Source organism: Pristis pectinata, chromosome 33 (assembly GCF_009764475.1).
Source record: "Pristis pectinata isolate sPriPec2 chromosome 33, sPriPec2.1.pri, whole genome shotgun sequence".
In the NCBI taxonomy this organism is placed as follows: Eukaryota; Metazoa; Chordata; class Chondrichthyes; order Rhinopristiformes; family Pristidae; genus Pristis; species Pristis pectinata.
The window spans coordinates 9,223,538-9,240,230 of record NC_067437.1 but is presented as its reverse complement, the minus strand read 5'-3'; the positions used below and the strand labels follow the sequence as shown (position 1 = coordinate 9,240,230).

Below are 16,693 nucleotides of genomic sequence, written 5' to 3'. Positions count from 1 at the left end.
TGTTCAATTACTCTTATCACAGTGGGATAGGAAATGTAGTCCACCAGTTAATTATGCACGTAATTCTAGTTACAAGGTTCCAAAATAAATCTGATTATTGCAGTTGACACCTAAAATAGGTGGTGTAGTGGACAATGAAAGTGGCATCAAAAATTATAGGGAGATGTTGATCAGCTGAGCAAGTGGGCCAAGGAATGGCAAATGGAGTTTAATTCGGGATGTGCAAGGTATTACATTTTGGAAAATCAAATCCAGGTAGGAGTGAACGATAGGGCCTTTAGGGAGTGCTGTAGAACAGAGGGACCTCGGTGTACAAGTACATGGTTCTCTGAAAGGTGGGGTCTCTGTCCGAGTTATTCCAGTATTTTCGGTTTGGTTCTAAACTTGAGTCATGATCTGTGTCCCATACCTAGATTTTCCACTCAAATTTCCGCTTTGGCAATTAACCATTTTGCTTCTCATTTTCTTTATTGCAATGAAGGGTACATGCAGAGATATTTCTCTGAAGATGGTGACTCATCTATAGTTTGTTTCCCCACATCTTTGTTTTTGTTTTTACATGAGAAGCCTATTGACACAACACACAGCATTGGATTTTTTCTATGGCCAATAATGATAACTGCACAAGAAGTGTAGTAGCTGAAGTGTGCAAGTTCTTTGCATTCTTCCTTTCTCCCAGATGTATGTTGGCTAACTAAAGATAGTGGTGACAGTGTGTTGCCATATGCCATACCTAGAGAGAATTTGGTTTTGTTTTTGCACTTGCTCAGTATACTTTAAAAGAAATTATGGACATCATAAGCAAATGGGATTAGTGTAGATGGTTGTAGAGCAACATACAAGATGCTGAGGAACTCAGCAGGTCAGGCAGCATCTATAGATGAAAATGGACCATCAACCTTTCGGACGAGACCCTTCTTCAGTTCAAATGAAGGGTCTCAACCCAAAATGTCGATTGTGAATTTCCCTCCATAGGTATTGCATGACCCACTGAGTTCCTCCAGCATTTTGGGTGTTGCTCCAGATTCCGGCATGTGCAGTCTCTTCTGTCTCCAGGGCTAAGGTCAGCATGGATATGGTGGACCAAAGGGCTCATTTCTGTGCTTTACAAATCTGATTCTATAACATCACTTTGTGTTTCTGGAAGTTGTTAGCAGCTTATCTCGCCATTCACAAGTAGCTCTTTGAAGGTGGTGGTAAGCCACCTCCTTGACCAACCATGGTTCTTTCAGTGCTGTTGGCTTGGGAATTCCAGGATTTTGACCCAATGTGACCACAAAGGAACAGCATATCTTTAATTATGAATGGCGGAGAAGTTTTGAGGGGGGTGGTGCTTCACAGTTTAGGAGGCAGATGCTTTTGGATAAAGTCTTGTGATGGGTTGAGATGCTCAAGGTGTCACAGATGTATGGAGCAAAGACCTTTTACCAGCTACTCCTTTCCTGACTCAAATCACTGTGTATGATTACTTGTAATGTGTTTCATTTTTCTTTTCCCCTTTCTTGCCCATCCTTTCAGCCCCTTAGTTCAGTTCAACCTGCTACATTCCAAGTTCCACTTGTGCAGTGTTCCGACCCGTGCTCTGTTGCTCTCCTCTTATATCAAATTCGTCAACCTGTTCCCCGAGACCAAGGCCACCATCCAGGACGTGCTCCGCAGTGACAGCCAGCTCCGAAACTCTGATGTGGAACTACAGCAGCGTGCTGTCGAGTACCTCAAGCTCAGCTCCATTGCCAGCACTGATGTTCTGGTATGTAGAAGAGCAGAACCAGAGTCTTTCCTGTTTTGAAATGTTGCTGTTTACAGGGTCTATACAATAGACTAGGACTTGTGTGCGTCGCATCCCAGAGATTTGAACGAATGACCGAGGCTGGTGTTTGTGGCACTAGTACAAGTACTTCTGCAAGAATGCATGTTTCCATAGCTTGAATTGGTCATAACACGGTTGATGGATTAGGGAACACTGTTTGCATTATGCAGGCTGCATTGTTTATAATGCCATCAGGAAAACCTGTTTAAATCTCTGCTTTGAAGGCAAATACAGCCTATTCTGCTATAACGTGACTGACTGTAACACAGTTTCTTAGGAACATAACTATCATGTTATAGCAGAACTTACCTGTACTAGAGAAATGCTACACTGGGAGTGCTGTCTTACAGATGAGAATTTTGAATATGGCAGCCAATTTGACAACAGCAGAACCTCACAAATGCTAATGCATTATTGACTGTTCTTAGTGGGATAAAAATTGGCTAGGATTTTGGGAATAAACTACCTTGCTCTTCAAAATGGTGCTGTAAATGGTAACAAAGGGCAGGTATACGGAGCTGCCCTAGATCAGCTATGGCATCAAAAGGTGGAGCAGGATTGAGAGGCTAATAGCTTACTCCAGTTCATCAACTAGAGAAATTGTGCTGTACTGCTTCATGATGTAATGCTGAGAAAATGTTGACCTCATCTTTCCAATTGGGTCTTTTTAAAAAAAATGTAACTTTGAGAAAATTACAGCACAGAAGGAATCTATTTTGCCTGTGTGCTTGAGCTGAGTCTTTGAAAGAGCATTTTGCTCAGACCCACAAACCTCCTTCAGTCTAGATGTTTTAAGACTTATTCACTCACTTGGGGAGGGGGAATAATTCTTAATCGTGTTATATTTTAATTAATAGTGTGCAGGCTAACTAGCAGTGACTACAGTTTCTTACTCAAGGTGCACATGTCTGAAGATTACCTTTTAAACAATGTAGGAAATAAATAACGTGTACTGGAGGCACACAAACTAGCCTTTTGGTCATTAAACTGTGCCCAGGTATGACTCTTGATCTTAGCTGTGTTACCTGCTCTCTCCTGAGGCTCGGTAAGGAACCAGGACCAAGGTAATCCTTCTAATTGCTCTCTAGTGACACCAGCTATAAAGACCAGGGTCGGCTGTGATGTCCCTGGTAAATAGTCAATAACAGCACCTTCCATTTATGTAGGGCCATTAATGTGGCAAAAGCTTGCCAAAGTGTTTCACAGGAGCATTACCCAACAAAATTGATGGTATGCCAGGTAAGGGGATGCTAGGATAAATGACCAAAGGCTAGGTAAAAGATGCAGGTTTTAAGGATGTCTTCAAGAAGAAGATATAGGGAGAGAATTTCAGAGAGCAGCTGAAAGAAGAGCCGGCAGTGGCAGAGCAGTTAACTTATGAGATGATCAGAAGGCACAGAGATCTGAGTCACAGCTGGAGGAGGGGAGGCGGGGGAGGATGTGGAAAGATTTGAAAACAAGGATGAGAATTTTAAAATTGAAGTATTCCAGCCATTTTAGTTGACTCAGTTTCCCAAAGGGAAAAATTGCTGGCGATGATATATAGACATGTCGACTCCATCCTTGTAACTGACTTTTGACTTCTTCCCTCCACTTCTGTGTTTCTTTTCGCTCTCTTCGTCTTCCCCCCCCCCCCCAACCCCCCAATGTAGGCCACCGTCCTAGAAGAAATGCCACCATTCCCTGAGCGGGAATCCTCTATCCTTGCCAAGCTGAAGAAGAAGAAGGGACCAGGCACCATGACCGATATGGAAGAAGGGAAGAAGGAACAAACAGAGGTGAACGGTGGTGTTGAGCCTGTGGTGAACGCAAGCACAGTGGTGAGTGTAGCATTGGTGGAAAAGCCTATATTACAATGTTCTTTGATTCATCAAGAACCATATGTCAGACCTGACACTACACATGTTGCCTTTTTCCTCCAGTTCAGAACGCCGTGGGTTCCTTTTCAGGGACTTGAGCACAAAATTCGACCAGTTGCTTTAGTGCTTTATAGAGGAAGTGCTGTACTGTCAGAAATACCATCTTAATTCCAGTAGGCTGGAAGCTGCCCCTTCCATCTGCTTCATGCCAGAACTTCGCATGGAGGGAAGAAATGAATTGGTACAGAAAAAGAAATCCTGACCAGGTGCACATAAACATAAAGGCAAACTTTAAAAATCAGAGAAAGGGGACTTAGTAGTAATGTCCTTTGAATCGCTATTCAGATGCAGTGAATGTTGGAATTTATGGGGACACCCAACTGCTTTTTAGGTATGAGATTTCATGAATTCACATTAGCCATAGGGCCCTTGAATCTGATGGTGAAGTTAATTGGCTTTTAACTTTCCTGAAACATGCATGATACACCAATAATGATGTTGCTGACCAATCACAGTTATCAATCTGGTATCACTTAAGGTCCACATCAGATGTAGAGTTTGCATGAAAAAAAAATTGAACTGGTGGAGAGTTAATGAGTTGTACAGCATGGAAACAGGCCCTTCGGCCCGCTGAGACTATGCTGAACATTGTGCCTATCTATACTAATCCCACGCCTGTATTAATTCTATATCCCTCTATGCCCTGCTCATTCAAGTACCTATCATGATGCCTGTCAAATATTGTTACTGTTCCTGTCTCTGCTAGCTTTTCCAGCAACTCATTCCAGATACCAGCTACTCTCTGGGTGTGAGAAGTTTACCCTGCAAATCTGCATTGGGATTGGGAACCTGAATGGGAACCAATATCCAAAGTCAGTTCCTCCCAATTATTGCTAAGCTTATCATGTCCTATAACAGAAACAACCCATTTTGGAATGTAAGTGAACTACCTAATTTCTATTGATACCAACTCCTTCCAGTAAATCTTGGAAAGCCTTTCCTATGGAGTGACCATTCACTACTGAAACAGTGTTGCCACAAATTTAACCCCTTTTCAAGCACAGGTAGCGGAGGAGAAACAGCTGGTCCTGCCCATTTTGAACTGTAAGTCAGTGCTGTGATTTCTGACCGTTCTATAACTGGGTCTCCTGTCTCTTGCAGTCCACACCTTCCCCTTCTGCTGACCTGCTGGGCCTAAAGAGTGCTCCTGCCAGTGGAGGCAGCCTGCTGGTAGATGTGTTTTCTGATGCGGTGCCCGCCACTGGGGCTCTGGCGCCAGGAGCAGAGGACAATTTCTCTCGGTAGGTGCAGAGCATGCAGTCAGTTGCCAGTCTCTTGTTGGTTTGGGAGGGAATTTTGCCACTCTGGTGCTATTTAATTTCAATCCAGCTGGTATAGATGTGGGTCACTGCAAAGCCAATTCTGCAGTGGTGCACCTCCAGGTCTGTTTAATCAGAGTACAAATACGTCAAAGTTGAGTTTATTGTCATGTGCACAAGTATGGACAGGTGCAATGAAACACACAGCAGCATCACAGGCATATAGCATCAGATAAGCAGCATTCACAAGAAAAACATAAACGAAGCACGCATTATACATGATTTTGACAAGAAAGAACACAATTAGAACAAAAAAAAAGTCCATTTTAGTGCAAAGTGATCATTGTGTTGCTATACTGTAGTGATTAGGGTTGTGCCGGTTGCCCAGAACTGAATATACATATCATTATTGTAAAATTTCTGTGGGATGGTTTTTAAAGCATTCACTTATACCCACTCCACTGAGATTCCTTGGCTCAGATTTCAGTCTCCATTGCACTGCTGTGATATTCAGGCACCCTTCCTGTATGTTAAGGATTTGGACAATACCCAGACAGGGTATGTTGAAGCAGAAAATACTGTTTTTTTTCATATATACACACATATAAAGCAGAACTGAGGATTAAAAAAAGCTCTGCATTTTTTTTAACCTTTCTTAAACCTTTCACTGCTTGCTAAACTCTGATTCACTCTCCAGTTCTTATGATGGTTAGCTATTGACAAGGCAGGTCCTGTCTGCTCATGTCTTTGAAGTATTTTTGCCACAAAGTGCCCCACCCTGTGGCTGGAGTGAGAACTGGTGAAATTTGGTCATCCAGTCTTGGGGCCGTCCAACTAACGTCCCTTGGCTAGTATTGCACTAGTTCCCCTTCTCACAAAGGATGGGGTAGCTACTCTGGTACTGGCTTTTACATCATACTGTTGTCATGGCAACTTTTTTTTGTAGTTTGGAAAGTTGGAATAATAGTGTGTGATGGAAGGATCTGCATTGGCCTGTGGCTGTGGAACAGTTCCTGAACAAGACATTAAATGGCTTCAAACAATAAACAAAAAGAAACACTGAGCTCCTGGTATTTGAGCTTGTATACAAAATAGGGGAGCTCAGCCACCATACACAATCCTAAGTAAAGATACTGCAGCTTAAGTCTATAATCTTTTACAGGTACATCAGATTGCTACTGAGACCACTCAGTGCGACAGACATGAGTTGTTGGTTTGCCTTGGATAGATGCAATTTCATCTCTCACGACAGAAGGTTTTGGATTTGAGTTCCATTCCAGGACATGAACGTGTAATCTAAGTGTAGTGTTGAGGGTGTACAGCACTGTTAAGATGCTAAACTCATCTGGTAACTTCAGTATTGTTAATGGCTTATGTGCCCCTGCAGTGCACAACAGCTTCTGTATTTACTGCTATAATAGGCAGAAATATAATGTTACTTTGTGAAATCTTTTGAGATGTTGCTAATAATTTTTATTCAGGTGCTTATTAGTCACATTGCGAAGCGAAGCAATGAGGTTTTCTTCACACACTCTTCTGGAGTTTACAAAGGACTTGTGCAAGGCAAAGATTCCCTTGTACAAATAATAGCTAACTTCATATGGCAAGACTTGCCAATCTCACTCTGCCTTGGATCCGGATCCTGATGCTGTTGCACCTGTTAGCAGTCTGTGTTGGATTTAAACTTTGGTCTAAAACAAGCAAAATCCTGTTTGAGTTACTTTTCCCTGACATCAGCAATGATTTTTGTAACAGTGGTAACACCTGGCCATGCATTGGCCAATGTATTTTTTTTTCTCCATAATGCATAGTTGTAATAAATACCTTTTGAAATTGGGATATCTGGAAAGGTTACCAGGTCTCCTTTCGCCTCCAGGAGCGGAGTTTAATTTTAGCATAGACTAAACCTGATTGGTATAATCTCTCATTTATAAGTGAAATAATTGTACCGAGTTACTGCCTGGATCATTTGTCCACAGCTATGATTCCATGCTAACCAGCATGATTATTGAGCGATAACTAAGAGTAAAAATGCCCTTTTGCTGCTGTAAGTATTCACCTTCTGAACTTGTGAACTGATTACAGAAAGCCCTCTGCCATCTGAGAGTGGGATGGTGTTATGTTTGAGCTTTATTCTAGGTCAGGTCTGTGCCGTGTCTGATGTCAAGTGTCAGAAATGAGCAAGTATCACTCTCCCAGCACAAACATCTCTCGTGACTGTCTACAAAATGCCATATAATGTTCATCTTTAAATCCATAAGTTTAAAGGAGAAACCTTGTGACTTGATGTTTTTGAGTAGCTCTGTAGCGGTCACATTGTGATTTTGGTCTCTCCTTTTGTTTTCCTTCTGTTCCTCTGCATGCTTGCCTCTGCTTTGGGATGGAGCAGAAGCTTGGACCTGCCGGGTGAGAGCCCTGCCTCGTTGTTGGTGGATGCAGCCCTGGGTCCAGAGTAAGCCACAAACTGCTGAATAAAGCCAGACTGTTCAGATCCTACCTTTCTCCTCGCCCCACCCTCCACTCTGAAGCAGTCCAGGGTCCGAAATGAAATGTTGTTTACTCCCAAATATATCCAACGTGTGACCTACTGCTTTTTATTTTGGCAGTCTCTAGGTAGAAGTGGGATCCTGAAATGCTTTTGTCCAGAGCCTTTAATTACTAAAACATGTCAACTGCATGCAAAGTCATGCTGATGTTTTGAAATATTTATTGTTTTACAGTTCAAAGCTTTTGCCAAGATTGCAGGCAAAGGAATCCCACAGGAACATGTTAATATATTTCTTTTGAGTTAGTTACATGTAGCGATGATCTAAGGAGACCAGTAACAAAAAACGCATGTGGTTTACTAATGAGGGGAGAAGTAAATTGCCAACCATACACAGTCTGGGCCCACAATAGGCCTGTATTTGGGTATGGTGGCATAGTAGTTGAGTAACAAGTATGTAAAGCTTGAGATTAATCAGGAGACATGAATTAAGTTCTACCACAACAGCTGAGGAACTTAAAGAAATTATTTTTTTCAAAAGTCTAGATTTATTTAGTATCAATAATAAGTAAAACTGATATTCTTAGGACTTTTGTAGTATCAGACTACTATTAATACCCAACACGTGTTTAATACACGTTTTTTTAACAAGTTGCCCAGTAGCACAATGGGTTCACTGGAAACTTTTAAGGAGAGTGGGAAATGTACAAACGCTCCAGATCTCAGATCTGCTTGCAAGCCTATACATGTTCCTAGTTTTCCAGATCCCAACACCTGGCCTGCAGCCTGGACTCAGCCCCACCTACACTTTGGACCCTCCGCTCTGGCCACACATTCCAATTGCCCTCTGGGCCCTCGGTTCACATTCTGGATCAGTAAGTGAGCCAGATGCTGAGCCATCAGGATTTCCGGACAATGGATGCTGGATTATCAGAGTTTTATTGCACTTAAGTTATAATCTTGTTCACTCATGTCCTTCAGGGAAGGAAATTGCCGTCCTTGGTAATGTCATTTCAGGCCCACAGCAATGTTCTTGACAGTTAACTGCCTTTTGGAGTAGCTAGCAAGGTCTTCTGCTATAATTAGGGGTGACCAATAAATGGCAGTGAATTAATGAAAATAACTTTGTGATTTATATTGTGCAGTGAGATTTAAGAAGCCAGTCTCTAAGTCTGAAGTAGATGGTGTAACATGAAATAAGGACATATGCCAAATTGCATGGATTCATGTAGTGCATGTGCATTTGGCACGTGTAAGCTTGTATGCATCAGCTTGGGAATGTTCTCTGCCTGTCTTATTATGTGTTCACACTGAACAAAGGTTTGAGCTGGCTTGAGTGAAGCCAACTTTTCTGAGGTTCTCTGTCGGGAGGATTAACTTTAAATGGAATGGAGTGCGCACTAATAATTAGTTGCTTGTCTGAATATTTCCTAAATTATTATTTTCAGTTTGGTGAATGCTGCCTGTTTTTTTTTCTTTTGTTTGAATGAAATTGAGCTCCAGTTTTGGACAAGTGATTTATCATCCAAAAACTGACATGTTCATACACCTGACACTCCCACTGCAACCAGTAATTGTAGCAATGAGCTGAATTTTTTGAATGTCAGTCAAGTCACTTGGCCCTGCACTGAGCTTTTTATTTCATTCAGTTTGGTTGCTCCAGTGTGGGAATTCTATGCCCATTAGTCTTTGAGATTGTTGTGATTATATTTGTCTTGCATGATAACACAGCATTCTTTGATACCTAGTGTCTATTTGCACCAGAGGTTTCCTCTAAGTTAACATTAAGAGCATCATTCCAACTCCTGTCTTGTCATTGACTTTCCCATCTGCCCTTAGACTGTTACCAATCGTGCCTGTGGCTGGCAATCAGAAGATGTGCCATGTACCAAGATAGAAGCTTATGCTTCTAACTTGCCCTTCTTTCTAACTTTGGGCAAAGAATGGCTTGACATGTACTTTGTGAGCAGTTCCTCAGAACTTCACAGTTGCTTTCTCCCATGTGGAATGTACTGATGCACCTGCTTGGTTGTAGTTCCACAAGCTCAGTGGGGCTTGACCCAAGGCTATTCATACATGCATGTCCTAGATCATGGCCATGCTGACAGCCTACTCCAATCAACAAAGAGATTTGGAGCCAGTTAGCTTGTCCCGTTTAATTAGGTATCCCAAAGTGGTGAGAAAATAGCAAGCGAGTGGGGAATGTTGGCTGTTGGTCAAACCTGCAAATGAAGCTGCAAGATGGGCACTTCATTGTATTGTCCAGGCTAGCCTATTAAAAACATATTGATGGAATGACTGTGTCTCAGTACATCATTCGCAACATGAAGATATTATCTGTGATGAGAGCTGCACCCTGATCCCGGTACCTGTCAAGGCGAGAGAGCTAAACAGCTGCTTTACAGCTTCTAAACCCTTCCCAGTGAGCTGTTGGGGACCAATGGCAGCATTGTACTTGGTCATGATGCTTCTGTTAGTCATATTGCTGTGTGGGATAGCAGAGGAAGGTGTGCTTTTGGAGCAGGAAGAGTCAACACCTTGTGGAAAAGGTTCAGCAGAGAAGCCAATCCTATGTGTAATGATCCTGAGTAATATGATTAAAAATTCTCCAGTATTTATTTTTTTAAACCTGATTTGGAATTTAAGTGTATGCAACCTTCTTTAATCAAGTTCTGCCTCTTGATTAAAACTTTTCTACCTTAAATAATAGTGTTTGCAAACAATTTGATGCTTATTAACAGAATTGTGCTTTATACCCCCACATTGTGTGTCTCTAATAATTTCTCTCTCTCTCTCTCTCTCTCTCTCTCTCTCTCTCTCTCTCTCTCTCTCTCTCTCTCTCTCTCTCTCTCTCTCTCTCTCTCTCTCATTTTTTTTTCTTTGTTTCTCTTGCTCTACCTCAGTGCTGTCACGACTGTGCCTACTGCTGGCTCTGAGGATGCTTCTTTGCCTGTGCCTGACGCTGACGATCTCCTCAACAAGTAAGGAGGTTACTTCTCTGTGTCTGTTTCAGGATGCTTTCTTTTTGTACGTGAAAGCTGGGTGCTTTTTTTTTAAAAGCAATGTTGTGGCTACTTGCATTTCTGTTGAAGGACAGCCCCTTCTCCCTCCACAAAAGATAACGAAGTTCAACAGCTTTAGGTGGTCACTGTTTGGCTGTTTATCCAGAATTGATTTTTGGGCCCGGTGCTCTGAGTTAACTTGAATCCAGTGGCTTGCTTTAATGTTGCTGACATGGAGGACTGATTGGTCTTTCACCCAGAGACTCTTCATGGTGCTGTGGTCATTAGGTGTATTTTCCTTGGGATGGATAGTGCAAATTCACAGGAATTATACCAGAGGCTAAAAAGATATAGTAAAAAGCTCAATGTATTCTCTTGATTATAGCAGATTAAAAACTATTCTAGTCAACCGCTTTGTTAATTAAAGGATTTGATGAGATAGATGTGGAGAGAAATTATTTCCTTTTGTGAAATAGTCCGGAATAAAGAGGTCACACAAAATTAGAGTCGGACTGTTCTGGAGTGAAGTCTGAAAGCATTTCTTCACACGAAGGGTGGTGTATATCTGGTGCTCTGTTCCCCCAGCTACAACAGTTTTCTTCTAAATATCTTAAAAATCTGGTAAGATTGTCGTTGCGAAAGGAAATAGAGCAATACAGAATCAAGATGAGTAGATGGGGTTGAGTTAGAGATCAGCCATGATCAAATTGAATGGCATAATGGGCTTAAGGGACTGAGTAGTGTAGTGAGCACCAGTTCATTTGGTGTCACATCACAAAGTGTCTGTATTCGATTTGGCAGAAGCTGATCCCTGTCACGAGGCACACTGTTGCCTTGCTCAGGTAGGTGACTGTATATCGTTAACCCAATGGTTGGCAGAGGTGGCGAATCTTGGCAAGAATCTTGGCGATGACTGGCATTCATTGAGGTTTCTCAGTGACGTGATGAAACCTGTCCCCAACAAAAAGACAAGAGGATCGAGCGTGTGTGCTATTCTTCATCCAAGTCTCTGCATGGCACATCACTACCACCTGCTGGATAGTACCAGTAGTGTCTCATCCGACACAAGGCATCATTGCATGGGGAAAAAACAATTTGAATGTTGTGACTTTTAATTTAGATTCCTATAGCTTTTAGAAATCTGATTTTTATTTTTCATTTTACCAGTTTTTGATCCTGCTACAGATTCTACAGTTGGATATACTAAGGGGCAGCCAATTGTAGAGATGACTGTTGGATCTATTAAATGGTGCAATATCGATTCATTAGGAAGGGACCAGGATATAGGGCCAGGGAAAAGTTGTATTCACTGGAAGAGAGAAGTGATCTGATCAATATGTTGTTTGAGAAGATGAAAAGTTTTTTGTATAGCTCAACAAAACTAGTTCAATGACACAGACTAAGTAACCTGTGCATCAGGAAAGAATAAACGTATTTGTGATACCAGGTATGTATAGGGGAAAATTAGATGGTTTTAACCAAAAGAACCTGGAAAACATTAATACAAAAGGCTTTTGTAGCCAAGTTAACTGCAGCATTTGAGACTAAATTAGATAGATACATGAGAGTAGTAGTCAATTACTAAGACTGGAAGTGTACATATTGGCCAAGGCTGAATGACTTCAGATCGCTGAACTTTCTGATTGCCTGAAACTTGGGCTTTGTTCAGCTATGGAGAAATAGGTTAAATATTAGCAAGGCTGCACCCTCAGTCTGACACTCGGCAGAGTGTAAACATGAATGGAGAGGCAGATGCTGTATTGCACAAGGGGGTGGGGTGCGGTGTGCGTGAGGTTTTGAAATGAGGGGCTTCGATCCTGATAGTGTGCCACAATGGGCACCGCAAGACTGCAAGATGAGGTGGCCTTTGCTTGAAGCCCTACTGGTGAATGTTCACTGTCTGCACAGATATCATACAAATGGGACACTTTTGTTTTTATGATTTAAAAACAAACTGGGATAAAATCAGGATGACACAGTCTTGGGGGTTCAATAAGATTTTACTTTTAAAATCGCCACACTTATTCTCTTGAACTATTTGTAAATTACCCACCACAGTTAGATTCTGTCTTTCCCAACTTGGGTTGAATCTGAAGAGAGCACTGAGTTGTAAAAGTGGGACACAGGTGGTGTGAGAGTCACCCCTGCCAGTGGGAGCAAACCTTGTGGGTAATTGAGTATAAACTTTTTTTTTCCCCTCTGGAATGTTTGTGCCAAAATCTGAACAGCACTGCTGGTCTAGGGTGAGGTTCAGTGACTGCTGTTTCTACTAGTGTGTTGCCTTAGCTGTAGCTTAGAACAGTACTTGTCAACATTACTGACTTCTTGCTTGCTGTCCATCCACCCCCTCCTACTAATGTAGGTTTGTCTGCAAGAACAATGGGGTCCTGTTTGAAAACCAGCTGCTCCAGATTGGAATAAAATCGGAATATCGGCAAAACCTGGGTGAGTGGCTGTGGCCCTATGCTTCAGCTTGATGTCCTTGGTTGGGTTAAGTTCATGTTTCAGGGATTTGCTCTTGCAGTCACACTTGCAACACCACAATCCTTGTATTTGAAAACACAAAGTTTCAAGTCTGGTGCTTTTTTTCCTACTTCCCCAACCTAGCTTTCACTCTCTCTGTTTTCCTGAAAAACACTGGTGTGCTGCAGCATGCTTCCAGCAGCCATTAGTATGCGAGGCTGTTCCATGAGGATCAATCAGCTATTTGCCATCAAAAGGCATTGCTGTTCCATACAGATCCTCCCCCACCAACCTGATACCCACACACGTCCCCAATCTGACTTGCAGGATATTGGATCATTCACAGTGTGTGGGAGCGACTCCCCCTAATCTGCATCACAGGCTACATCTTCCTAAGATGCCTCAAAGCCAGTTTCATAAAGGCATTTGAGATCAAACTCTTAAAATAAAAAGCTTTCTGTTCTGTGTGGATTGCTTGCTTATAGTTTTGAAGATCAGATTTCCTCATGAGCAGGCTTTTTGATTTCTAAACTGACTGTTTTGGCTGGCTTTACTTGGGACCTTTGGCAACGCAGTCAGCAAGAGTGCTGATTACTTTCTTGTGTCTCTGCATCTAGGTCGAATGTACCTGTTTTTTGGGAACAAGACATCTGTCCAGTTCCTTAACTTCACAGTGAATGTCAGCTGTCCAGGCGAGCTGCAGAATGATATCCTTTTCGATTTTGTTCGGCAAACGAAGGAGGGTATTGGTATTGGTTTATTTGGGAAATGGGAGTGTATCTCTGTTCAACTCAACGTGGGCTGAAGGGATCAACAAAAGATTATGAACTGTGTATATTGTCTCATGGGTTCATCAACAAAGACTGGCAGAAATTTCAGCTTTGCCTTGAGTAATATCAGGGAATTCTAAAGCTTGGGTGGAAAGTAGGGAGAACCTAGAGCAGATGAGGTAAGGGAACACTAAATAGGCTCTCCAAAATTATAATGGGATTTGGTGGTATAAGAAATTCCTTGGTCCTGATGCAGGGTTTTGACCTGAAACATCGACAATTCCTTTCCTCCCACAGATGCTGCTCGACCCACTGAATTCCTCCAGCAGATTGTTTGCTAAGAAATTGCTTCCGCTGTTGAGAGTTAGGCCAGTTGGTAATTTTACCAAATGAGAAAGGGGGAAAATTTATTTTTGATTGGACAAGTTTTGATTCAGAATATCCTGCCTGAAAGGGTTGTAGAAACAGCTCAGTTAGGAATTTTCAAAAGAGAAATGGGATAATAAATACAGCACCTCCCGACTCCTGAAAGAAGCATAATGGAAATGATGGTTATTGGTTTAAACCAACCACCAGGCTGATTTCTACTTGGAAGAACCAAGGACAGTTGGCAAATGGGAAAGCCATCACCTGCAAATCATACACTATATTGAATAATACTTGGAAGAGCATTTAAAGTAGAAAGTCTACATTATGCACTCTAGGTAGATGACTTCACTGTCCATTAACCAGGAGTATCTTGTTAACATCATCATTGACCAAGCTGCCTGATTGGGTTTGCAGCAGGTTGTGAATGAATTAATGTGAGGGGCAAAGTTACTCAAACTTAATCTAGCCACTCTCTTCGGGGCAGATATATCTGTCCATGATACCATGGGTGGAAATGGCCACTGCATAGTCCTTCTAAAGAGAGGACAACTCCCATATTGTGCAGAACCACAATCTTATTAAAAGGATAAACTTTGAGCACATTTGGCTACTCAAAGCTGGATTGCCGTCTATGAGATGCTGTGAACCATCAGCAGCCTCGGAAATGTACATTACTTCAATCTGTGACCCTGTGGCCTAGTATATCCTTCCCTGAACCATTACTATCAAGCCAGGGGTGGGAGGGGAGGTAATCCTAACACAATAAAGACTGCAGAAGACATGGTAGGAACAGCACCAGGCAGACCTAAAAATGAGGTGGTGGTCTGCTGGAGCTGCAGCACAGGATTATACAGCACAGCTAACCACACAATAGACAGAACCTAAATGGCTCACCAGCAACAGATCAGATTAGAGCACTGAAGATCTGCCACATCTAGCCATGAATGATAGTAGATAATTGAACAGCTACTGGGAAGAGGCTGCTCTAAAGACATCTGTATCCTCAACTAGGGCAAGTCCCTGCATCTGAGTGCTAAAATGAAGGCTGAAGCACGTGTGTACATGTTCATCAGGGAATGCTGACTGGTTGATCCATCTCTCTGCCTCCTCCAGAGGACCCACCGTCACAGAACCCAGTCTTCAGCCAATATTTTTTTTAATTCCAAAATAAACTTTATTCATCATTTAAAAAAAACTATATACAACAATAAAATAGTGCAAACCTTTACATTTGTGTACAGATCCATAATTAGTGTTACCCTTTTATATAAAACACACAGCACCGATGCCAGTCGTGTGGCTCCCTGGGGACTACCCAATCCCGTAATTTACAATATTTAGGGGGCTTCCTCGCCTGACCCTGCCCCTCCCTCTCCAGTGGAAGAAGAACCCTAAACTGTAGTCCTTCCCCACCAAGCCCTTGCGTTGGCTGCACCCAGCTTCAGAGCGTCCCTCAGCACGTACTTCTGCAACCTGGAATGTGCCAGTCAGCAGCATTCCCCTAAGGACGTGTCGCACTGCTGGGAGACCAACAAGTTTCCAATAAGATTCATTCCACAAGATATCAAGAAACTGTTAAAAGTACTGGGTACAGCAGAGGCTGTGGGAACAGACAGACAACATCTTGGTTGTGGTAATGAAACAGCAGTGTCACCACCTTTTGATGTTTCAATCTAGACCCGGATCAACTCTTGAAGAGATACAAGGAACTTAATTGAAAATTCTGTGTTCTTTGTTTGACACCAGTACTTTGGGAGTGTCCTCACTATAGTAATGTGGGACATGCCAGTGCTAATTTTTACTTAATTGAACAGTAGTTATCAGATCATCCATCTTGGTGATGTACATTTAGGGATAAACATCAACCGAAATGCTATAGAGAAATCTTTCTTCAAAGCAATGCCGTGGTGTCTTTTATGTGGCACTTTCTCATTACTGCACTGGATGTGACTGCCTGGATTATATACTCAAATTTAATCCACGGCCTTCTAAATTGGAGGAGAGAGTAAACCCACAGTTGATACCTTCAATTTGAAGCCTCCCAGGTTCAATCCCTTTTTGGATTGCCTGATAATCTGGGCTGGGGATAAATGATTTTGGTTTGGAGATGGAGAAAAGAGAAGGACAGTCCAGATGTATGTACATGCAAAGCCAGCTGTAGTGATCAATGATGCTCTTTATACAGTCCGCCATAGTTTAGTGTCAAGACTCTACCATGGAGAACAGGCATTTAGCAAGGTGCTGCAAGGAAGTTACAGACCATTGAACTGTATCCAGTGAGACCACTTAGAAAAGAGAATTGGAAGAAGGTACTGCAAGTGAGTGATAGTGTGATTATTCCTTAACACTTGTCACAGCTGAATCTTCAGGCTAAGCCGGTGGAGCCTATTGTGGAAGGTGGAGCGCAGGTTCAGCAAGTAATTAACATCGAATGCTTATCTGATTTCACTGAAGCCCCACTACTCAACATTCAGTTCAGGTACTCGGTTCTTAATCTCGTCAATTTCTCACAGTTTCCTAAAACCTCATTTTCTCTTTTTCTTCCCCCCTCATTCTCTCTGGTTCTTTTCCTCTCCTACTCTCCGTGCTCCCTCTCACTCATGCTCGCATTTCACT

The 16,693-nt window shown here is 42.2% G+C and overlaps 1 protein-coding gene across 1 annotated transcript in view; it reads left to right on the top strand.

Moving 5' to 3' along the window:
- Window positions 1-16,693, top strand: part of ap2a1 (adaptor related protein complex 2 subunit alpha 1) — a 58,336-nt gene that overhangs the window by 34,516 nt on the left and 7,127 nt on the right. The window contains 8 exon segments of the mRNA XM_052042933.1: window positions 1,519-1,750; window positions 3,463-3,630; window positions 4,831-4,970; window positions 7,378-7,440; window positions 10,377-10,454; window positions 12,838-12,920; window positions 13,556-13,646; window positions 16,434-16,556. Coding sequence (XP_051898893.1) covers window positions 1,519-1,750; window positions 3,463-3,630; window positions 4,831-4,970; window positions 7,378-7,440; window positions 10,377-10,454; window positions 12,838-12,920; window positions 13,556-13,646; window positions 16,434-16,556 — 978 coding nt within the window.